Source organism: Stegostoma tigrinum, chromosome 1 (assembly GCF_030684315.1).
Source record: "Stegostoma tigrinum isolate sSteTig4 chromosome 1, sSteTig4.hap1, whole genome shotgun sequence".
NCBI classification, from domain to species: domain Eukaryota; kingdom Metazoa; phylum Chordata; class Chondrichthyes; order Orectolobiformes; family Stegostomatidae; genus Stegostoma; species Stegostoma tigrinum.
In genome coordinates this window covers 126,780,300-126,806,001 of record NC_081354.1, presented here as the reverse complement: position 1 = coordinate 126,806,001, position 25,702 = coordinate 126,780,300, and the positions used below count along the sequence as shown (strand labels likewise).

The window sequence follows — 25,702 nt, the reverse complement described above, 5'->3', positions numbered from 1 at the left end:
TGTTAAATTTTGCACTCAGGAACAAAGAATCAAGGAGCTAAACATTACTTAACTGGAGGAAAAAAAAAAGAGTGCAGAATGCTACAGCTCAGAGGAATTGGTACTCCCCATCCTTAAATAGAAACCTAAAATCCAAGTTCAATGGGCAATAGGAAAGGCAAATAGAACATTGGACACCATTTCAAAGGGAATGGAGTGTAAATAGGGAGGTCTTGCAAAACTATCCAAGACACTAGTCAGACCACAGCTGGAATACTGTGAACAGTTTTGGGCTTCTTATGTAAAGAAAACTTCACTGACATTTCAGGCAGTCGAGGGAAGATTCACTAGACAGTTACCCATTCGAAACAGAAATGAAAAGGATTTCGTTCTCTCAAAGTGTTGTGAATCTATGCAATTCTGTTGGATGCCACAGAGAGCTGCTGAGGTTGGGTCATTAAATATATTCAAGGCCAAATACACAGATGTTTAATCAATAAGGGAATCAAATATTATAGGGAAAACACAGGAAAATGGAATTGAAAATTACCAGAACAGCCATGATTTCGTAGAATTGCAAAGCAGATTCAATGAGGTGAAGACCTACATCTACTCCTATTCCTTACATTCTAAAGCTTTAAGTTCCAAAATCCCCTTCATAAATCATTTTACATGCTCCCTCAAAAGAATATGGCTTATCTTGTTGGAAGTAATATGCAACTATATTTTTGCTATCGCTGAAATTGTTAGAAATGACAGTCATCATTCAGTCCATCAAACCTAAACCACCTAACTAGTAGGATCATGGCTGATCCGATTGTGCTTCGACTTCATTTTCCAGTCTACCTTGGTGATATTATACTATACCCCCTTGCAGATTAAAACAATGTCCCACTTCACTTTGAGTGATTCATCCTTCATTCTGCAGAAAAGACCAATAATCTTCAGAGGAAATCCTCCCAACTCTTTTTTAAATGAGATGCCTTATTCGTAAACTGTCCTTTCAGTTCTTGATTCCACCATCACCCCAGCTCTTAACCTATCAAACTCCACAAAATCTTTCTTGTTTCAAAAATATTGCCTCTCATACTAACTTGAGACCAAAAGTTCAAGCTCTTTCACAGAATTCCAATCACAGAAGTGCAAGAGGCTGTTTGGCCTATTGTATTTGCACTGACTCTTCAACAAGCATTGTGATGCAAAGTGATTTACCTGCCTTTTCCCCCACATTAAATGAATAGAAATAATGATCCAAAGGTCTCTTGAATGTCTCAACTAAACCTGCTTCAAGATAAAGTGTGGGGCTGGATGAACACAGCAGGCCAAGCAGCATCTCAGGAGCACAAAAGCTGACGTTTCGGGCCTAGACCCTTCATCAGAGAGGGGGATGGGGAGAGGGAACTGGAATAAATAGGGAGAGAGGGGGAGGCAGACTGAAGATGGATAGATGAGAAGATAGGTGCAGAGGAGAGTATGGGTGGGGAGGTAGGGAGAGGATAGGTCAGTCCCACGAGGACAGACAGGTGAAGGGGGTGGGATGAGGTTAGTAGGTAGGAAATGGAGGTGCGGCTTGAGGTGGGAGGAGGGGATAGGTGATAGGAAGAACAGGTTAGGGAGGCGGGGACAAACTGGGCTGGTTTTGGGATGCAGTGGGGGAAGGGGAGATTTTGAAGGTGGTGAAATCCACATTGATACCATTGGGCTGCAGGGTTCCCAAGCGGAATATGAGTTGCTGTTCCTGCAACCTACGGGTGGCATCATTACAGCACTGCAGGAGGCCCAGGATGGACTGTCGTCTGAGGAATGGGAGGGGGAGTTGAAATGGTTCACGACTGGGAGGTACAGTTGTTTGCTGCGAACCGAGCGTAGATGTTCTGCAAAGCGGTCCCCAAGCCGCCACTTGGTTTCCCCAGTGTAGAGAAAGCCACACCGTGTACAGCGGATGCAGTATACCACATTGGCGGATGTGCAGGTGAACATCTGCTTGATGTGAAAAGCTTCAGCGTCAGGCACTGCATTTCAGGCCTCGCCCACTCACTATGAGAAAATTTTTTTTTCCTTCTCTCTCCATTTGCTTCAGTTGCAAATCACATTAAACCTGGCTTCTCTTGTTCTTGATACCTATACGAGGAGGAACAGTTTCTTGTTATCTACTCTATCCAGACCTCTCAAGACTTTTGAAACAAACTTTTTACAAAATCTCCACTTAACCTTCTTCACTTTGAGGAAAATAACCCCAAACTGTCCAACTGATCCTCATACTTGAGTTTCACATCCCTGGAACCTCTTTTACATTCTATCCAATGTACTTACATCTTTCCTAGCACATGAGACTTATCAGCTCTACACAACAATCCAGCTGCTGTCTAAAATATTTCTCATATAAATTCAGCATTTTCTTACGATTGAACTATATCCCCTATTAATAGGGTCCAGAATACTCTATGCTCTATTAGCTGTTCTTTCTATTTGTTCTGCCACCTTCAATGATGAATACAGATAAACATCGATGTCCCTCTGCCCTTCCAAAAATGTTCCATCAAAAAGTATCACTTCACACTTATCCACATTGTGCGTCATCTGTCATTTATCTGCCCAGTCCACTACATTGTTTCTGTTCTTTTGGAATTCTAAACTGTCTTCCTCTCAGTCCACAATGCTTCCAAGCTTCAAGCCATCTGCAAATTTTGAACTTGCCCCTGCTCACGAGGATCTAGATCATTAATTTACATCAAGAAAAGAAAGGGTGCTGTGGGAATTTCCATTGAAAAATTTTCCTTCAGCCTAAACAAATCCATTAACTATTACTTTGTTTCCTATTTCTAGCCAATTTTCACACGACATTGCTACGGTCCTTTTTATTTCACGAGCTATAAAATCTGTCACAAGTGTGTTGTGTGGGTTTACAATGCATGTTGAAAGTTCACACATGCCACTTCAACAGTGTTACCTTTATCAACCTTTTCTGTTAACTCTTCTAAAACACCAAACATAGGAACGGCCAATGCTGGAGTCAGAGATAACACAGTGTGGAGCTGAAGGAACACAGCAGGCCAGGCAGCAGAGGAGCAGGAAAGCTGATGTTTCAGAAAGGGACCCTTCTTCAGAAAAAGCAAATATAACTGCCCCTTTATAAAACCATGTTTGGTTCTTTATCAACCCACCTTTCTTCATGTCAACTAATTGTACTGCAAGTAATTGCTTTGAGAAGCTTTCTGATCTTCAGCTTAAACTCACTGGTGTATAATTAGTGGGCTAATCATTTCAATTTTGTTTTTGAATAAGGCATAATGTTTGCAATTCTTCAATCCTCTGGCACCTCCCCTACATTTAGGAGGATTGAAAGATCATGGCCATTGTCCCTGCTACTTCTGCATTCACTTTCTTCAATGTCTTTGAATGCACTTCACTGGGTGCTTCCCTGGACCATGTCAAATTTAAGCACCAACAGCACATCCAACAGCTCTTACTTATCAATTTTAAACATTTATGGTGACTGAATTTTCTCTTTTGGCACCAATGGCCTGGGTAGTATTTACCTTCTTGGTAAAGAGAAATGCAAAGTATTCATTTAACACCACAGGCATGTCCCCTACCTCCATGTGTAAATTCCCTTCTTGGGTCCTACTACTTACCAACGCTTTACCATTAATGTGCCTATAAGAACATTTGGGAGTTCCCCTTCTTGTTGACCAGTAGATTTATCTCAATTCCTCTTTGTTTCTCTAACCTACATTTTCACTTTGCCTCTGAGTCATCTGTTTTCTTCTTGCCCCACTGGAGTTAGCTTGCAACCCCCCCAAGTTAATTATTCTTACTGATTCATCCAAGGAATCAGTCAAGTGATCTTTCTAGGAACTGGTTCCAAAGCAAACATACCCCCAAAAAGGATCATCCAAGATTGTCATCAGGATAAGTGCAAGGTCACCAAATTTCAAAATATGTACTGCAGAGAAGCAGATTAGAAAAATTGATTAGAAGAATAACTGGTTAGAAACACAGATCTGATTGAGAAGTTAGTTTAATTAATTAGTAGGACACATAGGTATTAACCACTTTTTAAAAGATAAAACATCATGCAGGAATTAACCATTAAAGACATGACAGCTAGTAGGAAAAGTTGACTTTGAAGTTAGAACATACTTAGAAGGGGAATTGGAGATGAGGCACATATTCTATGAATTAAGTTAATAGAAGAGTCGTCCACACAGACAACAAAAATGCTATAAATATAGCTTAATCACTGAAAACATGGCTTGGAAAGGGACAGTGCAATATCACACATGGGTTTGAAAGTAAAACGTTAATTACAGGAGGAACGCTGGAATCATCCAACTGACAAAATTGTCAAAGATTTTTACCACACGAACACCATTAGATCCCTGGATCAGACAACACACATGCACACACAGATAAATAAAGTATCTTCATTATTGGTAACCTTTAAGTAAGGATTATTTTAAAGATTGAAACAAGGGAGCGATAAAATGAACATTCATTCATGAGCATAAAACCACAAGGAAGTCGATTTAACAAAAGCTCACAATGTCATTACGGAACCTTCACCAAATAATCAAGAGATACAGTGTTAAAAGGTGCAGCATCGCATGAAAACAGCAGGAACCTAAACAAAATGGTTAACACCCATATTTTCAAAGAGGGAGGGATCTGAACAGTATTTATAAGAAAAAGAATCAGTGAACTATGGACGCTGGAAATGAGAAACAAAACCAGAAATTGCTGGAAAAACTCAGCATGTTGGCAGCTTCTGTGGAGAGGGGGAAAAAATAAAGTTACCACTTCAGGTCCAGTGACCCTTAGAAGGTCAGAAAACACATGACACCAGATTATAATCCAACAGGTTTATTTGAAAACACAAGCTTTTGGACCCTCATTCCTTCTTCAGGTGTTAGAAGGTGTAAAGAGGGAGTGAGGCTCAAAAAGCTTGTGTTTTCAAATAAACCTGTTGGACTATAACCTAGTGTCATGTGATTTCTGGCCTTATCCACCCAAGTCGAACAGTGGCACCTCTACACCATGTCTTCCTCAGAACTGGCTGTGACTAGGAAATGGTTGGTATATATTCTGACAATGGGGTGGAGGGAGGGGGAACGATAGGTGGAGATGGGTCCCAAAGAGAGAGAAAAACAGTTGGGAAACCAAAGGAGTGGGTAAAAGGTTAGTATGCAATAATGAATAGCTGCTAATGGAGACCATTAATATTTGACAATGGGTTGTTTTTGGTAGCTGCCCATATAATGGCAAGACCTTGTGCGGGGGGACTGGGGCAAAAGTATGGGAGAAGGTGCTTAGGCCCTAAATTTCTTGAATTCTATGTTGAGTCCAGAAGGTTACAGACTTCCCAAGTGGAAAATGAAGTGCTGTTCTTCCAGCTTGCACTGAGATTCTCTGGTGCACTGCAAGCCCAGGACAGATACATTGACCAGAAAAAATGATGGTGTGTTGAAATGTCAGGCTTCCCTTGTCAGCCTTCCACAGGAACCATCCCCTCGAACAACCTGGCCCACTTGTTCCACTCCCAACGGCACCTTCCCATGCAATTGCAGAAGGTGTAAGGCCTGCCGATTACTTTCTCTCCCTTCACTATTCGAGGCCTCACACGCACCTTTTAGGTGAAGCACTTCACTCAATCAAGCCTAATGTATTTGCTGTCCTCACACGTGATCTCCTCTACATTGGGGAGATGGAGCGCAAACTGGGCAAACACTTTGTGGAACACCTACGTTCTGTCTGCAAAAATGACCTTGCCATTTAAATACACCTCTGGTGTTCCCTGGCCAACATCTTTGTCTCAAGCTTGCTGCAGTGCCCCAACAAAGCTCTGCAGAAGCTGAAAGAACAACACTTCATTTTCCACTTAGGATCTCTGCAACCTTCAGGGCTCTATATTGAGTTTGACAATTTTCAGGCCTGAACAAAATCAACCTGCTGTCAGCAGTGCCCGTTAGCTGCTGTTGATTATCCCATGCTGACCTTTACCCATTCTTTTGTCTGTCCAACTGTTTTTCCATTTCCCTCTCTCTTTGCATCCAATCTCTACCAATTGGTTACTACTTCCTCCTCATCCCACCTCAACCTCAGCATATATACTAACCTTTTCCTGCAATCATTTCTGAAAAGGTCAGTGGACCCTAAACATTGATTCTATTTCCTCTTCAAACATGCTGCCAGACCTGTTGTGTTTCTCCAGCTATCTCTGTTTTACTTTTGCAGACTTTCTTTGCTGTAATCATTCCAGAGAGCATTTCCACATCAAAATAAATGACTTGTAGCTGACTCAAAATAAAGGTAAATTATTTCACATATTATTTTGCAATCAAAACGTGTGTTTACATGATAAAAACATAATCAATGAAATTATCATTTATTCGTTTTGGCAGGATAAATGAAATGAGCAGTGACTTTGCTGAGCATTTTCACTCTGGCATTTTTAAAACCTGGAATGAGGGGCAAGCATGGGCCAGAATGGTCAACTTTCAGCTCCCTGCACAAGATCTATGAAATTTCAACTCACAGCTGTCATTTAGTTTAGAATCACCTTAAGCCCATATCTTATGATCATGCAATCTTATGACCTTAATGCTTAAATATTGGGTGCAATAGCACAACAGTTGTATTGATGGATTTACTCAGAGAATGTAAATTCCAATCCCAACATGATAGCTCAAGAATGTGAATTCAACTGTCAACAAAAAAAAACAGGGTTGGGCGGGGGGGGGGGTACATAATCACAGGCTACAGAATTATCCCAAAGAATCAACTGACATACAGATGCTCAATGAGAAAATATAACTTGTCACCTATATAGGTCGATGTGTGACCCCAAATCGCATATTGGTATTGCTGACTCTCAACTGTTCACTGAAGTGGCCTACCAAGAATGAAACTATTTCATCCTGTTCTACAGTGGTTCAGAAGGCTCACCATTGAATCCCAAAGCAATTCAACTCAAACAATGAAAAGAAATATGCATTTTGTATCTTCATTTTATGAAAATATGATTCTAAGAATAGATGTAATTTGTAATTCATGTCATAACCTGTGAGATAGAACTACTGTTACAAGTATTCAAAAGCATTAAAAATTAAAAATAGATGCAAATTATACCTTTTTCCAGACATTTTTAAAGGAATTAAAAATTTTGGGGGAGGGTTGTTTATCCTATGCCAACTTCTAGGACCAAGCTGCAGCAATTAGTCACCTCAATCAGCAGATATATTGGTCATGTTGAAGAGGAATGGAGTAATGGGGATTTGAGCCACATCAACATAATGTTTGGAATATCTGGGTAAGAGAAGCAGGGCGATCAAAGGTTCTTTCAATAGCAAAGGATGGAAAAAAGGGGAAAATACTCCAAACACACTCTTATAAATTTAAAGATTCGTATGAGAATTAGATGGTTTTGTTACACTTGAGGCAAATCAAAATTACTTACAACTGCAATAAATTCTCCCAGAATAAAACTTAATTGCTGTTTATTAAGAACAGTCATCTTGTCTACTACAAGATAACTTAAATTTGCCAGAGTAATAGGTAAACTTGGAAGAGGTTTGCTCACTTTTCATTATTTTGCAGCAAGGAACAAATGACAAATTTAAATTATGAAAATAAATATTTTACCCCACATACATGACAGTATAAGTGATTAATACGCAGTAAAATTTCCAGAGCATACTGTTTAAAGATTTGCAGTTTGAGGTAATAGTGGGAGTCACAAAAAAGCATGACTTGGGGTATTCTGCAACTGGCAAAGGTCTAGAGCCTTTGACTCTTTTCGCTATAAACATGGTGGGGAAAGGTACTTGGAACTTTCAGCCAATTCTTCTACAAATATTCAGATAGACAACATTGGCATTTTACACACAGGAAAAACAGCCTGGGGGATATTGGAGATTCTAGCTGATGGAGCACTGAATAATGCAAATTTAACTGCACATTATTTTAAATGCATTTAAATAATTGAGTGGTTTCGATTTTAAAGGATTTCAAGCCATTAACAGCTTACTTTTAACTTAATATAGTAAAAGTGATCCTGTACTCAGCCAAAATAATTACAGACTGTATTAAGCCCATGAAAAATTATGGCATGGCCATTAACTAAACCTACCTCTTGTAAAGAACGTGCTGCTGGCTTGTCTTGGTGGTTGGCTAATATTAAAAATGGCAAAGTGCATAGCTGTGGATGTTGAAGGGCTGAATGCAATTCATTCCGTGCAGTTTCCAGATCATCTTCAGATGATGCACTGTCTAGTACAAACACAACACCCTGCGATCCTTGGTAGTATCGACTCCAGTATTTGCGTATATTGTCTGCCCCTTAAGAGAATTAGATGAGAATTAAAAACAATTTAAGGAAAATGAACCTCTTCAAAAAGCAAACCATTTTGAAAAATAACAATCTTCTCACTAAACAAATATGGTATTTTCAAAAACAAAAATTAAATTTTGGATAAAGCAAAATCATTTAATAATCGAGTACAGTTTCTTCCTAAATCGAGAATTGTAATATCTGGTTTTGGATCAAGAGGTGGAATTCAGAAAAATCTCAATTCTCACAGCATGAAGAGCTCCCTGTGATCCCAAATGCTCACTCATTCTCTTATGCTCACTGTTGCATTTAAAAATCAATAATAATTTTAATGTTCATTGGTACCTATCCATCAGATCCCAATTTGTGAAAAAAAACTGCACTCAGTTGGCTTCCTTAACAATACAACCAGAAAATAATAAATCATATTACACAAAACATTATTCCTTTATTATAACTCATCCTATACCCATTCAGCCAGGAGGGACTATTGGATGGTCCGTTGTGGCCTATTCCCAGGAATTCCAGTATTAGAAATGCCAGTCTTCAGCCAATTCAATTCAGTCCATGTGATCAAAAAATTGCTGGAGGTAGTGGATGCTTCTACGGGCACTGATAACATTCTAGCAACAGTACAGAAGACCTGCACTCTGGAACTAGGTACACCTCTAACCACACAGTTGCAGTACAATATAACTCTGGCATTACTTCACAATGTGGAAAATGGCCCAGGTATTTTCTGTTTATAAAAATCCACAGCCAGCCACTTGCTGCTCCAGTCTACAATCAAAGTAATGGACTGAGTCCTCGAAGGTCTATTAAGTGGTGTTTGCTCTGCTCACTGATGTTCACAGATTCTGATAGGGCCACGCAGCTCCTGACTTTATTGCACACTTAGTTCAAACAGATAAAAATAACAATTCCAGGAGGTGAGCAGTGTGTGATCGCACTTGACATGAAAGCAGCCTTGCACTGGCTGCAGTCATACCTTGCACAAAGAGCAGGCATATGCCTTCTGGCCCTTTGGAACTGTTCCGCCATTCAATGAAATCACTGATCTGGTTGTGATCTTAACTGAAAAAAACATTCCTGTTGGCAACCAATTACCCTTGACAATCAATGTAGCTCTGCCTTGAATAAATTCAATGACTTCCACTTCCTTCTTGGCAAAATGACAGACTAATGACAGAGGAAAAAAAGATTCCCATCTCCATCTTAAAAGCACAACATCTTATTCTTAAAAACTGTGTCTCGAGTTCCGTCTTTCCTACAAGAGAAACATTCTCTTAGAATCTGCTAAATCAAGTTCCCTCAAACTTGCATTTTTCAAGAAGATTACTCCACATTCTTGTAAACTCCATCTTCAGGAAAAAAAAACAAACAAACAGCGTTCAATCTTTCTTCAAAATAAGCTCTTCATTCCAAGAATGTGTAGTGAATATTGTCTGAAATGTTTCTGATGCTAGAAAATAATTTTTTAAAGTGAGGAGACCCAAAATTGTACACACTACTCCAGATGAAGACTCATCAAGGCCCTGCACAACTGCAGTAAAACATCTTTGAAACAAATCTCTAGCATTAAATGATAATGTTCTATTGCCTTTCTAATCACTTGCTGTACAAGCAAACTCATGGTTTTGAGATTCACACACCAGGAATTTCCTTTCACCTAGATTACTTCAACTCTCTCAGCTGTTGTGATAGCCTAGTGGTATTACTGCAAAACCATTAATCCACAAATCCAGGTAAAGTTCTAAGGAAGCTCTGTTGAAGGGTCTAGGCCCGAAACATCAGCTTTTGTGCTCCTAAGATGCTGCTTGGCCTGCTGTGTTCATCCAGCTCCACGCTTTGTTATCAATGTTCTGAGGATGTGGGTTAAATCAGGCTATGGCATATGATGGAATTTGAATTCAAATTTTAAAAGTTGTTCCGGAATTAAGAGTCCAACGATGAAACTGTTGCCAATTGTCAGAAAATCTCATCTGATTCACGAATGTCCTTTAAGGAAGCAAACTTACCCGGTCTGGGGTCTGTAATGTCACTCCAGACCCACAGCACCACAAGTGATTTCTAAACTACACTTCCAATTAGGGATGGGCAAGAAATGTTGTCCTAGTCAGCAAACTCACATCCCATTAAAGAATTATAAAGTAGTAAGTTGAATATGATTTTTAGGAGGTCACCACAGTCACAGGATATCACTACTGGAATTCTCAGAGTTGATTAATTTTAAAAATCAACCCGTTCGGATATGTTACTACTTCTGGAACAGTTGGGACTTGAACCCAGGCCTCCTGATGTGGAGGTATAGACACTACCACAAATGGTCCCCAATATTCAACTGTTTCATGATTCACAGAATCCTACACAGTGTGAAAGCAGGCCATTCGGCCCATCAAGTCCACACCAGCCCTCTGGAATGCATCCCACCCAGACCCAGCCCACTTCCCAATCCCTGTAACCCTGCATTTCCCATGGCTAATCTAGCTAGCCATCACATCGCTGGATACTATGGACAATTTAATATGGGTAATCTACCTCATCTGCGTGCCTTTGGATTGTGGGAAGAAACCAGAGCACCTGGAAGAAACCTGGGCAGACACAGTGAGTATGTGCAAACTCCACACAAACAATTTCTCAAGGGTAGAATTAAACCCGAATCCCTTGCGCTGTGAGGCAGCAGTGCTAACCACCGTGCACATTTGACCTTCCCTGAACCACAAGGTCTGAAGTAGGGGTATTAACTGATCACTGCACAATGTGGCAACACCATATACTGAAATGCCACGTCGGCATATAACAAGATCTGAACATCGGCCTTTGGCTGATAACTGGCTTAACTTCCATGCCACACAAGTGGGAGACAATGACCATCACCAAAAAGAAAATCTGAAACAAAACCAGTTCTGAGGAAGGGTCAAAATTGTTAGAGAGACAGTAGGAACTGCCGATGCTGAGAATCTGAGATAGCACGGTGTGAAGCTGAATGAACACAGCAGGCCAAGTAGCATCAGAGGAGCAGGCAAGCTTGACATTTCAGGTCGGGACCCTTCTTCAATAAGGTCCTCTGATGCTGCTTGGCCTGTTGTTGCTCATCCAGCTTCACACACAGTGTTATCTGAGGAAGGGTCAATGGGTCCTAAATGTTAACTCTGCTTTCTCTCCACAGATGCTACCAGACCTGCTGAGCTTTTCCAGAAATTTCTGTTTTTCTTACTTCCAGCATCCGCAGTTATTCCGGTTTTTATTTAAGGCAGAACCTAACCTTTATCCTCTGATATTCAATTATGTTACCATCACTGAAATTCCCAAGAACAACATTGTAGGTGTTACCATTGATCAGAAACTGAACTGTAGCATACACATACTTTGGCCACAAGAAAACATCAAATGTCAGAAACTGTACTCCAAATAACTTGTCGCCTATCAACCCAAAGTCTTTACACCATCTACAGGTCTCTTTAAACTCCAGAAACTTTACTACATAGGACGACAAGAGCAGCAGATTCATCGGAACACCACCACATGAAAATTCTCCTCCAAGGACTTGGAGCAAAATCACTACTCGTTTTCTGTCACTGGGTGAAAACCCTTCTTCAAAGCACAGTGGGAACTCTATGCCTTCTCTCCCCTACCACCTTTGCTACAGAAAAAGGGAACATAAATATAGCTAATATTATAAATTGTGTGTAAATTAAATTAATAAATTCATTAACTTTGGGAAAACTATCTAGTTTGCAGGAGAAGCACTTCTTCAGAATAGGCAAAATCCAAACTTGTATTTTTGAGACTGAAGCTTACATACTGAAACAAGAGTGAGTACAGTAAATTGGATCATATCCAGCAATCAGTATGTTTGAAACAACTAGAGGATCATCAAATTAAATCCTCTTTTAGTCGGGAAATTTTCAAATCAGCTTTTCATTCAGATAATGTTTCACATTTTCTGAACTATTTGAGTTTTTCAAGATACCACCCATCTCCAAGCTTTTCTTATAATCTGGAAAAGTATTCTTTTAAATTAAGGTGAAATGTTAGAGTCACAGCAGCCTAATCTGAACACAAGCCTGATATATAGGAGGAATGCCATGTGACTCAAATAGAACATAACAGCACAATACAGGCCCTTCGATGTTGTGCCAACCTGTCATACCAATCTGAAGCCCATCTAACCTACACTATTCCATGTACATCCATATGCTTGTCCAATGACGACTTAAACGTACTTAAAGTTGGCGAATCTACTGCCGTTGCAGGCAAAGTGTTCCATTCCCTTACTACTCTGTGTAAAGAAATGTTCCAAAAGAACCAGAAAAGGCTCTTCATAGTAGCATTGCGATTGTTAATTTGCCCCAGACTACTACACTACATGTCAATGAAACTTTCCAACAGAAGATGCTCGAAATCCTCAAATCAAGCTATATCTGTGCACAGAATTAACCTTTTAAGTTAGTGACCTTTTATGAAACCTACTATTACAGATTTTCAGTGTCTGCTCCATTTTGATTCTCAAACTTATGCTGCCACTTCCTATTTATTTACTTTCAAATAGATGCATTTACTGCCGCAATTCAATTAAGTTAATTTTTAAAAATGTATTCATTTCTGAGGGGTGGGCATCACTGGAGGGGATTTACTGCATTGATAAGGATGGTGGTGAGCTGCCTTCTTGAATCACTGCAGTCCATCTGCTGTGGGCTGACCCACAATGCTATTAAGGAAAGGAATTACTGGATTTTGACCCAGTGACAATGAAGGAACACCGATATATTTCCAAGTCAGGGTGAGGTCAGAAGCCACACGATACCTGGTTATAATCCAACAGGTTTATTTGAAAGACAGCCTTAACCATGATCTTGGGTTCATTCGTGCTTACCGTTCATACTGTTCTACATTTGCAAAATTTTCCTAACCGTCTTGTTTTAGCATCAATAAACTTGATAACCTATTATGATCTCTCTACCTTAATTCATTTGTACAGTTTTGGATTACTTGTTACTTTGGTTAGACCCACAGCATGCAACTTTTATATCTGTCATATTATTCCAGCCATTTGGTTTGTCTTCAGCACCATCCAATTTTTGATATTTTGTAATTATCTCTCTGCCTCAATTAATTGGATTATTGGTCATCCCCTCACCTACTATTCAACTGTTGGCACTTTACTCACACCATCTAACAACTTTGATGACCTGCAGGGACAACTGCTATTAGACACTCCACTCACACCATTTGTATGATATTTTTGATCGTCTGCCTAGAAAATCTCTGGCCATGTGCTTTTCTTCACTTCACCTGAAGGGACAGCACTCCGAAAGCTTGTGATTTCAAATAAACCTGCTGAACAATAACTTGGCGCTGTTTGACTTCTGACCTGGACCACCCCAGTCCAACACCAGCACTTCTACATCAAATTAGGATGGTGAGGGGCTTGGAGGGGAACTTGAAGGTAGTGGTGTTCCCATGTACCTGCTGCCCTTGTACTTCTGGGTGGAAGTCGGTCGTGGATTTGGAAGGTTGCTATCGGAGGATGTTTGATGAATTTCTGCAATGTGTCTTGTAGATAGTGTACACTGCTGCTACTGCTCCTCCCACCTCAAGCTGCACTTCCATTCCCTACCTACTAACCTCATCCCACCCCCTTGACCTGTCCGTCCTCCCTGGACTGACCTATCCCAACCCTCCCTCCCCACCTATACTGTCCTCTCCACCTATGATCTGCCTCCCCCCTCTCCCCCTCCTCCTTTTCTGAAGAAGGGTCTAGGCCCGAAACATCGGCTTTTGTGCTCCTAAGATGCTGCTTGGCCTGCTGTGTTCATCCAGCTCCACACTTTGTTATCTCGGACTCTCTAGCACCTGCAGTTCCCATTATCTCTGATGCAACAGGTATCTCAAGGTCTTTTCTGTGAGCAGAACATAGATGTTCTGTGAAGCAGTCACAGTCTAGATGCCATTTCTACCACCTCCAGATACAAATTCCCCTCCCCTCCCTTGTCTGCCTTCCACAGGGATCGTTCTCTCTGGGAAACCTTGGTCCACGCTCCCTTCACCCCCAACACCTCCATGGCACCTTCCCCTGCAACTGGCGAAGGTGCATTACCTGCCCATTTACCTCCTCCCTCCCCACTATCCAAAGTCCCAAACATACCTTCCAGATGAAGCAGCACTTCACCTGCACTTCCCAGAATCTAGTCTACTACATTTGCTGTTCACACAATGTGGTGGTGTCTTCTACGTTGGGGAAATGCAGCATAGATGCCGCCTGACCTGCTGAGCTTTTCCAGTAACTTCTGTTTTTGACCCCCAGTGAGCTATTTAGGCTACAGAGTCAACAACACAGGATTACATCTGTTGGAAGATAAAATGAGGGCAATCAAAAGTGCTCTGTTCCAACATCTGTACCAGGGCTTAGGTCTTTCCTTGGGTTGATGATTTTTTATGGAAAGTTCATAAATTACCTATCCTCCATCCTGGCACCCAGTCAATTGCTATTGAAAAAGGAGCAGCCTCGCAAATGGCCTTGTAGCCAAGAAGTAACCTTTACGGAAGAGAAGGAGCAGCAATCATGGACTAAGGTGCTGGCACACTATGATCACAAGCGACATCTGGCACTGACATGCGATGCCTCCCCGTATGATACTGGCATAGTCTTGGCTCACAGATTATCCAGTTGTGTATTCATCTCAGACTTTGGAGAATGCAGACTGCAAATATGACCAATAAAGGAGGAAGGTTTGGCAGTCATCTCTGGGGTAAGGAAGTTCCCCCAGTACCATTACAGGCATAAATTTGTAATAACAACAGACCACAATCCCCTGCAAGGGCTACAATTACAAGTTAAAACACCAACTGAGCGGCTAAGCAGCAAATGCGGATACCTTGAGCAGACTTCTACTGGCAGATACTCAGCCAGCGGTGCCGCCACTGGAAGTGTCTGTTTCGGTTGCAAACTGCCTGGGACATGCTCCCTTGTCACAGCTGACAATATCAGATTGTGGATGCAAAACCATCTCATCCTGGCAAAACTAAAAGAGCTGTTGATAATGGGGAGGATGAAACCTTCGGTGCCTGGTGAGACCATATCACCGTAGAGGGCAGCATTTTATTCTGGGGAGCAGGAATGATTGCCCCAAGCAAAGGTCACCACCAGTTACTAGGTGAACTCCACCAGGCGTATCCACAACGAAGATGTTGACGAGAAGTTATGTCTGGTGGTCAGGACTGGACGTCAACATTGCTGCACTGGTGGGGCAGTGCCCAGAGTGCCAACAAGGATAAAAATTACCACCAAAAGCTCACCCACATTCATTAAACTGGCCTGGAAAACTCTGGATTCAGTTACACGATGGCTATGCCAGCCTGTTCATGGGTGCAATGTTCTTAGTCGTTACGAACGCCCATTCAAAGTGGTTGAGCGTGTATAGAGCTCATTCGTCAAATATGAGGACAATGAGAGAAAAGCTGTGAGCAACTTTTACAATACACGGGCTCCTTGAAGTGTTGGTCACAGAAAACAGGCCATCATTTACCAGCAGGGAATTCAAGTATTTTCTTAAGTAGAATGACATTCAGCATAAAAGGACAACTGCATACCAGCCATCATCCAATGGTCTGGCAGAAAGAGCAGTCCACTGCCGGGTACAATACTCCTCTAAGTGAGAGAGGCAGCTTACTTCAGGGGTACAAAGTTTGGTGCCGAACCCATGGAAATGGTCCTGCAAAGTTTGGATGTGGTTGATGTGAGATCAGCTCCTGTGATGTACAAAGTTCAGGTTGATGAGGTGGTCCTGAACAAGCCTGTGGACCAAATGAAAGCTGCAAACTTGCAAACGGGGCTGGAGCAGAACATACTCACCCCCTCAAAACAGCTGAAAAGGCTGTTGGAACCCATGGAGTCTCCCCTTCTTTCTGGTGTCGAAGAAGCATTGGGGTCTGAGGAGATTCAGTAGCGGACATTCAACATCAAGGGGAGATGGTTCAGCTTATCTCTTGCTGGAGATGGGGCATTCTCTGACCACACACTGCTTTAGTCTCCTTAATGCTACACTTGGTCAAAAGGTGTCCTGCTGTTAAATCACTCTAATACCACCACATTTATTAGTGTGGTTGGCAGTGCAATGCTTTGGTCCATACAATGCACATTTGTGGGGGTAACAAGGTAGCTTGATTTTTCAGTATGAAATTTGAAAATCGGTCTAAAAATGTTTGGTTCCATTAGCCAGTGAATATACAGCATTAGCAACAAGCAACTGTATTTCTGGGGGAAATTTCAACACTGACATTCAACTACAACTATCGAAATTAGCACCACCCTGAGTATGACATACAAACATTATAAAATAATAAAGTCTCAAGCACAGTCGTAATGGGCAAAAGTGAACCAACAGTTTCATCACTTGGGTAATGATTTGTAATTAATCTTTGCTGCATCAGATCTTGGCTGGATGCAGGCCACATTCTTGTTGGAACTTACAGAAAGTAATAATCCTCTCCCAGCAGTTCAAAGGTTAGCACTGCTGCCTCACAGCGCCAAGGATCCAGGTTTGATTCCAGCCTCAGACAACTGTGTGTCAAGTTTGTATATTCTTCCTGTGTCCACCCGAGTTTCCTTCGGGGGCTCTGGTTTCCTCCCACAGTCCAAAGATGCACAGGTTAGGTGGATTGACTATGCTAAATTGCCCATAGTATCTAGGGTAGGAAATGCAAGGGTAGGGTACGGGGTAGGTCTTGGTGGGACGCTCTGAAGAGGATCGACGTGGACTCGATGGACCAAATTGTCTGCTTCCGTGCTGTAATGATTCTCTGAATACACCCATCTTTAAGCTCAGCGAAACATTTGTTCAGTTATCTGCAATCATTTTCTATTACTTATTTGAAACCTTACACAAATGCTAGTAATTTTGATTAAGATTTTTTAAATATATATAGTATTTGCTGAAAAGCATTTGTTGATGCAGCCTAAAATCAATTGTATTGAAATCTATAATATTTTATATTTCAAATTAAACACATTCTTCACAAGCTTATGATATTAATTTGGGATACAGTAGTGGGGCTGGGTCTGCTTGGGATGCTCTTCAAAGGGTCGGTGCAGACTCAATGGGCCAACTGGTCGTCTTCCTCAATGTAGGAGTTCTATGATTCTAACTGATAGATCATACTGAGATACTGAATTTCCTCAGCGAGATCACAGAAAGAGTGGCAACTTTGCCAGTGATCTAATGTATTGACAAGAAAAATTGATGGCATCCTTGTCGATTTACTTAGCTGTATTGAACTAATACCATTGTCATCTTTAAATTTATTTTAACCAACCACATTAGTATATAGTTACGTGAAAAATGAACATGGTTCCATAATTTCAGAATTTTCAAATTCAAACTCAAAGCATTCTTCCTACAACCTAACACTTCAAAAATGTAATCAATGTAGGCGAAATATCAGAACAATTGTCTAACACAATCAAAACAGAGTGATACACAGACAGATGGGCAAGAGCAGGTTGCTTTCATGCCTCACTAAAAACTGGCAGACTGGCAATCCATTGTTAACTAATTGAGTTGTGATCGTTGTAAATTAAGAAAGGAAATATATGGAAATGTGTCAAACAGTTGATTAACAAAGTGGGGCATCATCTCAGTTTGATTTACATTTTTGCCACTAGGCAACAGAAAAAGATAATTACAACATGACAAATAAACTCTTCAGTTACAAGATCTCACACTTCAGTACAACACGTCTGCCATCCCTCACTGCAAACCTTCATACAGCCTAACTTACAATTGCTGAAGCATCGATTTAAATAATTAGTGACTTTCAATTACTTCTTTACCTATATTCAAAACAATTTTAGCTTTTACACATCAAAATACACAGAATGGGAACGACCACAAGCTTAAAATTCCAAAGAAAACTCAACACATTATTATTCTCTGCGGGTATGTTTCCTTCAACAGAGAGCAATCACCCTTTGTGTCTTGCAGCCGTGGCCTCTGCTGGTGATACTTCCAAAACACAGTATCAACCCTGCTACCCTTCCACACCCCCAATACCCACCTCTCCCACCTCATCCCATTGACAAGTGAATCACTCTCAGTATATGACTATCTCAGCAGCAACAGCAGCCTTTTGGGATCTTTTTCATACTTATGCTGCCCATACAAAAACATCCACAGCCTTTATTTCCTTTCTCTCTGTGGAGAATTGGTGAGTTTCTGAATTCAAAAGAGGCAGGGTTTGAGCTTGTGCAAAGTTTTTTACTGTCTGGTTTGCTGATGCTTCAAAACACGATCAATTTGTAGCAACTTTTGAGTAAACAGTCTTAAAATGAACATCACAATTTACAAGACTGTTAGAAATAAAAGTAGGAGACAACAATTGATCTATGAACACGCCATGTCCTTGAACAGGATCATGATTATCCTTCTACCTCAACTCTCCCATCCTGCATGATCTTATCTTTTGATTCCTAGTATTTGAAAATCCGTCTTGTCTTTGACTTCAGTATTGTTTTTAAATTTATTCATGGCTGCAGATTCTGTAAGTAAGGCCTGCATTTATTTCCCTTGAGAAGGTGCTGATAAGCTGTCTTTCTGAATCACTGCAGTCCATCTGGTGTACAGTACACTCACAAAAGATAGAAAGGAAGATATTCCAGGACTTTGACTCACTGACTGTAAAGGAATGGTGATAAGTTTCTGAGTCAAGATGGTATGCAGCTTGGAGTGGAACTTGCACATGATATTATTCCCATAGCCTTCTAGGTGGTAGATGTTATGGGTAATGAAGTATAGGAGCTTGGTCAGACTACATCAGGAATACTGCGCATAGTTTTGACCTCCATATCACAGGTAATATCTTGTTGCCATGCACAGTGCAACAAAAGATTCAACAAAGTTATTCTGGGATGGCGGACAGTCTCCTTTGAGGAGAGTTTGGCTAAATTTAAATTAAATCACTACGCATTCTTTGAAACTTCAGAAACTGAAGAAGCCTAGGCAAACTGTAGAAATGCATCGTATAGATGGTACACGCTTTGTAACAGGGCTATGGATGAAAGTTTATGGTCATGGATAGCATGTCAACCAAGTGAGCTTCTTTTTCTGGATGATGTTCAAAACATATATACATATTCTAATCTCACTGTTTTGACGGTGGAGGCAATGAAATTTTACGGTGGAGGATGTTAATTCATAGCAATTGAATATTGCAGGAGCAACATTATTCAGCGGCAGCATTCCATCACATCTGTGACATGCTTTGAACATTATAGACAGGGGCATTAGGCATATTTTCCACAAAATTCCATCTTTGGTCTGCTGTCAGCTTCAATGTTTTTATGGGTGCCCTTAGCTCAGTTTCTGGTTAATTGTAAGCCCAGGATGTTGATAGTAGGGTATTCAGTGAGGGTAAAACTATTGAATGTCAAGAAGTGGTCAGCTTTTTCCTGTTGAAGATAGCTATTGCCTTGCAATTATATTACTTATATGAAACTGCTGAAGATGACTGGGCCTAGGAAACTACCAAGGAATTCCTGTAACAATGTCCTGGGGTTGAGATAGTTGGCGTCCAATATCCTCCTCTTATCAGCTGGATCAGACTCCACAGCAATGATGAGTTTTCCTCTCTATTCTCTCCATACTTTTAATTTTGCTAAGGCTTCTGCCTGCCAAACTTGGGCAAAAGCTGTTTTGATATGAAGCACAGTCACTCTCTACTCACTTCTGATATGCAACTCTTTTGGCCATTTTCAGACTAAGGTCTGGAGTTGTTGGTGCGATCAGAACCCAAATTCAGCATCTGTGAACAGGTTATTGTTGACTAATTGCTATTTTACTGCACCTTCAATGAAATCTTCCATGGCTTTGCAGAAGATTGAGTACATTCGAGTGATGATGTACAACTTGTCCAAGCTGGAAAGGTCCTGCATCGTGGACAAGACATACATTGCTGATTATCCACATTCTCGTTTAGATATCAGCATTGTAAATGTACTGGGAAAAAAGCTTTTCCAGTGACACATTTGTTCTGCAGCACAGATCTTTAACATTGAAAGAAAGAATATTTCCCATTTTCCTCAAATAACGGTCAGAGACCATCTAAGATAATACGACCCATTTGATTCACACCTGATCCTGATCTGCTCTTGGTGTCCGAGTGATGAAGGATAGAGCTGGTTAAAAAGCGAAAGTTGACCCCAGTCTGAGAACTAAAACTGAAACACCCAAAGAAGAACACCTCGCCCTATAATCTGTTAGAAAGGAGTGTGAAAAGTGGTGTAACCTACCTTTCAGCAACTTCTAGTGATTAAATAAAATAAATCCTTGACCCTCACTCTACAATCAACAAGTAACAATTTATTTATCTAACGCGAACAGTGAACAAATTAACTAAACTATTAACAAACTGAATAAACCACTTTCCAGCCACTATTCCCGGATAAAACAAGGTTCTAATGGTATGCTGTTCCAATAAATACAAGTCCCACTTACATAAAATAAAATAAAGAAATAGAATTTAACCTCTCAGGACGACAGCCATGTTACATGTCTTCTAGAATGTTCTGTGCCTTCTCCATCGAATGTTGTATCAGGAATGCCTTCTCTATCAATTCTTCTGTCAGGAATATTAATTAATGGTGCCACTGGTAACTTTGATTTTAAGGTGGTGCTTTCTCTAAGACCTAAAAGGAGTCTGAGAGAGTCAGCGATTCTCTTAAGAGCTGAGAGTTATTAACCCTGGCAGATAGCAATTAATACAGCTGTCTGTTTCCAACTACCTTCTCCTTTTATACTCATGATGGCATATCAATTTCTTACAATAGGACTGGTCCTATGTTGTCAAAACTATCAGATTTAAATTTAATTGGTTTTTGGCACTTAAGTGCTTAGTTCAAACTGATTGGCTAAATTCAAAATCTGTGGTCTTATTAACAAAATAAAATTGTTGTTTGGCCTGCTAACTATACAGCCTTTTGATTTAAATGTTTCACGTCAAATTCTCTGTATACCTGTAAACTCATAAGATGCTGCCCACAGACAAATTTTTTGGATCTCTAAGCATAGAAAAAGTACATAATCTTTTAAAGGGACCATACAACTGATTTTCTCCCCCTTAATATTTAACAAACACCAAATTCTAACTTCCTGCCTCCAAATCCATAAGTACTCTACTCAGCTTCACAACAAAGTAGAGTTTAATCTTAACACATTTCTATAAATTTTGTTTTTACAGATACTCACATCACAAATACACATCTCCAAACTCAACTGGTTTTGTTCTGAACACATTATGTAGTATCAGTGCATCTCCAGTAAATGTCCACCAGTGACCAGTCAATTACTATACAATAAATATCCACTATCTTAAAAATTCACTGCCTCCACCAGCACATCAGTAGTATATACAATCTCCATATTATCTGCAGAAACTTGAAGTTTTTTAGGCAATACCTACTAAACCAGTGCCTGCTTTCACCTAAAAGGACAAAGGTAGTAAAAGTGCATGGGACACCACCATTTTCAAGATCGCCTCCATGTCTCATGCCATCCAGACCTGGAAGTATGTGACTATACCTCCACTCTTCCTCATTCAAAAATCCTGTAGCTCTTAACTCTACTCCAAGAGTACTTTCATCACTGACTGTCATGGCTGTCAAGGACAATGATGGATGGGTAATAAACGCTGGTGCCCACAATCCACGAATGGACAACTCTTGAGCAAGCTATTACAGAATTCCAGTAACGTATGACAGAAATAAACTATACCAAAAAATTTTTTACTTAACAAGAAGCATGCTATGTATGTTTTCGGAGATAGTAAGAACTGCCAATGCTGGACTCGGAGATAATACAGTGTGGAGCTGGAGCTGGAGAAGCACAGCAGGCCAGGCAGCAGAGATGCAGGCAAGTTGCTGTTTCGGGAAGGGTCCCCGACCCAAAATGTCAAATTTCCTGCTCTCTGATGGTGCCTGGCCTGCTGTGCTCCTCTAGCTCCACACTAAATTATCTATGTATGCTTTGTTGCCTAAAACCATTCAAGAAAATATTGTGTCTTAATACTGCAGTATTTTCTCAAAGAAAAGAAAAGCCGCTTAGTCTTCTGAGCTCATATCACCATTCTTCTCTATGCAACTGACACATAAACTGAAAAGGTTGCATTGTGTACTACTTTTCCCTCTTTAGTACCCAGAACCCTACCAAAGTTACGTTCCTCCACTTAGTTATTAGTATTATTATTTACCAGTCCTTCTTCAGTTTCTCCCAAACTGAAAATATTGATTATGCAAAGGAGATGATAAATTAAGACATCGCAATCCTCCACTAGAACTTTTTTTTTGCTCATGAACGCAAACAACTAAATTCTTATGTTTTTAGTATTTGCTTAAACTACACATACCTCCAAGTTCTTTCACATTGAGGATAGCATTCTGAAATGGAACAGCTTTAATGCTAAAGCCTGAAGAGAACAGAAAGAAAATAATGTGCCTTAAACAGGGAAAAGACATAATTTACAAAATATAAAATTCATTTCAAAGATGAAGAAGAACATTTCTGCTAAATTTTGTTTTAATGAATAAAAGAAATTTACTGTTCAGGAATGGAATGTCTTAAATTTTTACACTCAACTTCAAGAGTATGTTCAATTTTAACATCAAAGTCAGACATGGCAATGTCAATCTAAACATTAATTTCACAAACAGGAAAAAAAATTGTGGTAAATGATGCTGTCAATTAATTATGCATTGAATGAATTCTTAAAGCTTTCAACAGGATTTCCAAATAAAGAGTGTCACTTAAGTGGAAGACTGGGTCAGGACTCAAAGTGACAGTTTGCAAGTTGTGATTGACAATGATCTAATTGTGTATCGGCAGGCATGGATTTGCTAATGGGAAATCGTGTTTGCCGAACATGGATATTTTTGAAGATGTTACTAACAAATTTATTAAAGGAGAACCAAGGATATTTAATACTTAGATTTTCAGAAGCATTTTGATCAAAGACCTCACAGGAGACTGAGCATAAAGGTTAAAGCAAAAGTAAGAGGAAATGTGTTAGCATGGCTTAAGGACTGGCTAACAGACAGAAGACAGAGGTTAGGAATAAGACCACAAGACACACAAGCTGACAATGGCAATTCAGTGCATTCAGTCCACTCCACCGTTCAAGAAATTCATGCCTGATGTGATAACCCTCAACTTTACTTTCGTACGTTTTCCCCATTGCCCTCAATTCCCTTAATGATTGAAACCCCCTTTCAGCCTTAAATATACTGAATGATCCAGCCTCAAAATGGGTAGTTCTCACATTTGCAGGCTACGATTAAATGGGAGTGCAATAAGGATTGGTATTTGGGGCTCACAACGATTCGAAGTGGGGACTTAATTTAAATAGTTTGAGATTAAAATTTGCAGATGATAGAAAGCTAAGTGGAAATGTGTGTTGTGAGGAAAATGTAAAGTGACTGCAGAAGGATTTGGACAAGCTTACCAAATAGACAAGAACATCGGAAATGCAATATTATGTGGAAATATACGAGGTTATCTGCTTTGACAATGAGCAGAGTAGATGTAGAAAGTTAGCGCTGGGTCCTTGTTCTTGCGAATAAGTCACTGAAACTTGCAGAATGCTGAGCAGGCCTGGACACAGTGGATGCTGTGAAGATACTTCCATTAGCAGGACAGACGAGGAGCCAAGGGCACAATCTTAGAGTAAAGGAAAGACACTACAGAACTGAGATGAGGACAAACTTCGTCAGACAGTGAGTGGTGAATCTATGGACTTTACTGCCACAAAAGGCTGTGGAGGTCAGGTCGTTGAGCATACTTAAGACAGAGATAGGTAGGTTCTTTATTGTCAAGGGGGTCAAAATTATGGGGAGACAAAGGGAAGAATGGGGTTGAGAAACTTACCAGCAATGACTGAATGGCGAAGCAGACATGATGGGCCAAATGGCCTAACTTCTGTTCAGAAGTCTAACATGCAGGTGCACCAAGCTATTAGGAAGGCTAATTGAATATTCATTGAATCACAGAATGCCTCCAATGCAGGAAGAGTCCATTTGGCCCGAAGGGCATCCCTCCCAGACCCACCCCTAACTGTATTCCTGTATCTCTGCCTTTCCCATGGCTAATTCCATCTAGCCTGCACATCCCTGGACACTACGGGCAATTCATTGAACCTGCACATGTATGGACTATGGGAGGAAACCACTGTACCTGGAGGAAACCCACACATACACAAGGAGAATGTGCAAACTCCACACACAGTCGCCCAAGGCTCAAATCAAACCCAGGTCCCTGGCGCTGTGAGGTAGCAGTACCAAGCACTGAGCCACCATGTTTATCACAGGAGGATTTGCCTACAGGAGTAACAATGTCTTGCTTCAAATGAAAAGAAGCTTGGTTAGACCACACCTGTAGTATTGTTGCCAGTTTCAACCTCGTTTTCGCAAGAAAGACATGATTGCCAGGCAGAAGTATAATGAAGATCCACCAGATTTGTTCCTGGGATGGTGGGCTGTCATATGAAGAGGATTGGGCAAAGAGGCCCAATATTCTCCATAGTTTTGAAGAATGAAAGATGATCTCATTGAAAGGAATAGATAGGGTAGATGCGGGCAAGGGGTTTTGCCTGGCTGCGGACTCTCAAAAGCAGAGAGCACAGTTAAAAATAAGAGGGATGAGATTTTGGTCTGAGATGAGACATCTTACTCACAGGGCTGTGAACCTTTGGACGTCTCATCTTTCAGTAGATTTAAGGATGAGATTTATAGATTTCTCATTAGTGATGTACAGGGTTATGGGAATGGGTGAGTAAAAGGCTTTGAAGTGCTCGATAAGTCATCATTGTATTTAATGTTGGGGCAAGTTTGATAGGCTTAAAGCCTAAACTCCTATATTTCATCTTCAATTTGCACTTATGATCCAAGGCCGCATTCTGAATTTTTCATCGTCATAGAGATGTATAGCACAGAAACAGATCATTTAGTCCAGCTTGTCCATGTTGTCCAGATATCCTCTGTAAATTTAGTCCCACTTGCCAACATTTGGCCCATATCCTATTCATATACCCATCCAGATGCCTTTTGAATGCTATAATTGTACCAGCCTCCACCACTTCCTCTGGCAGCTCAATCCATACATGCACTGACCTCTACGTGGAAAAGTAGCCCCTTAGGTCCCTTCTAAATCTTCCCCCTCTCACCTTAAAACTATGGTGTCTAGTTTTGGAATACCCTACCCCAGGAAAAACAATTTGGCAATCCATGACCCTCATGATTTTATAAACCTCTAGAAGGTCACTCCTCTGCCTCCAATGCTCCAGAGAAAACAGTCACAGTCTGTTCAGCCTCTCCCTTTCGCTCAAACTCTCCAACCTTGGCAACATCCTTGT

At 40.6% G+C, this 25,702-nt stretch overlaps 1 protein-coding gene across 5 annotated transcripts in view; it reads right to left on the bottom strand.

The window, feature by feature from the left end:
* LOC125457498 (ADP-ribosylation factor-like protein 15) overlaps positions 1–25,702 on the bottom strand; it is a 291,813-nt gene that overhangs the window by 143,345 nt on the left and 122,766 nt on the right. For all 5 annotated transcript variants that reach the window (XM_048541786.2, XM_048541757.2, XM_048541767.2 and 2 more), the window contains 2 exons: positions 22,706–22,765; positions 8,108–8,316 (listed from right to left, as the gene is read on the bottom strand). In XM_048541786.2, the coding sequence (XP_048397743.1) occupies positions 8,108–8,316; positions 22,706–22,765 (269 nt within the window). The remainder of the gene's footprint in view (positions 1–8,107; positions 8,317–22,705; positions 22,766–25,702) is intronic.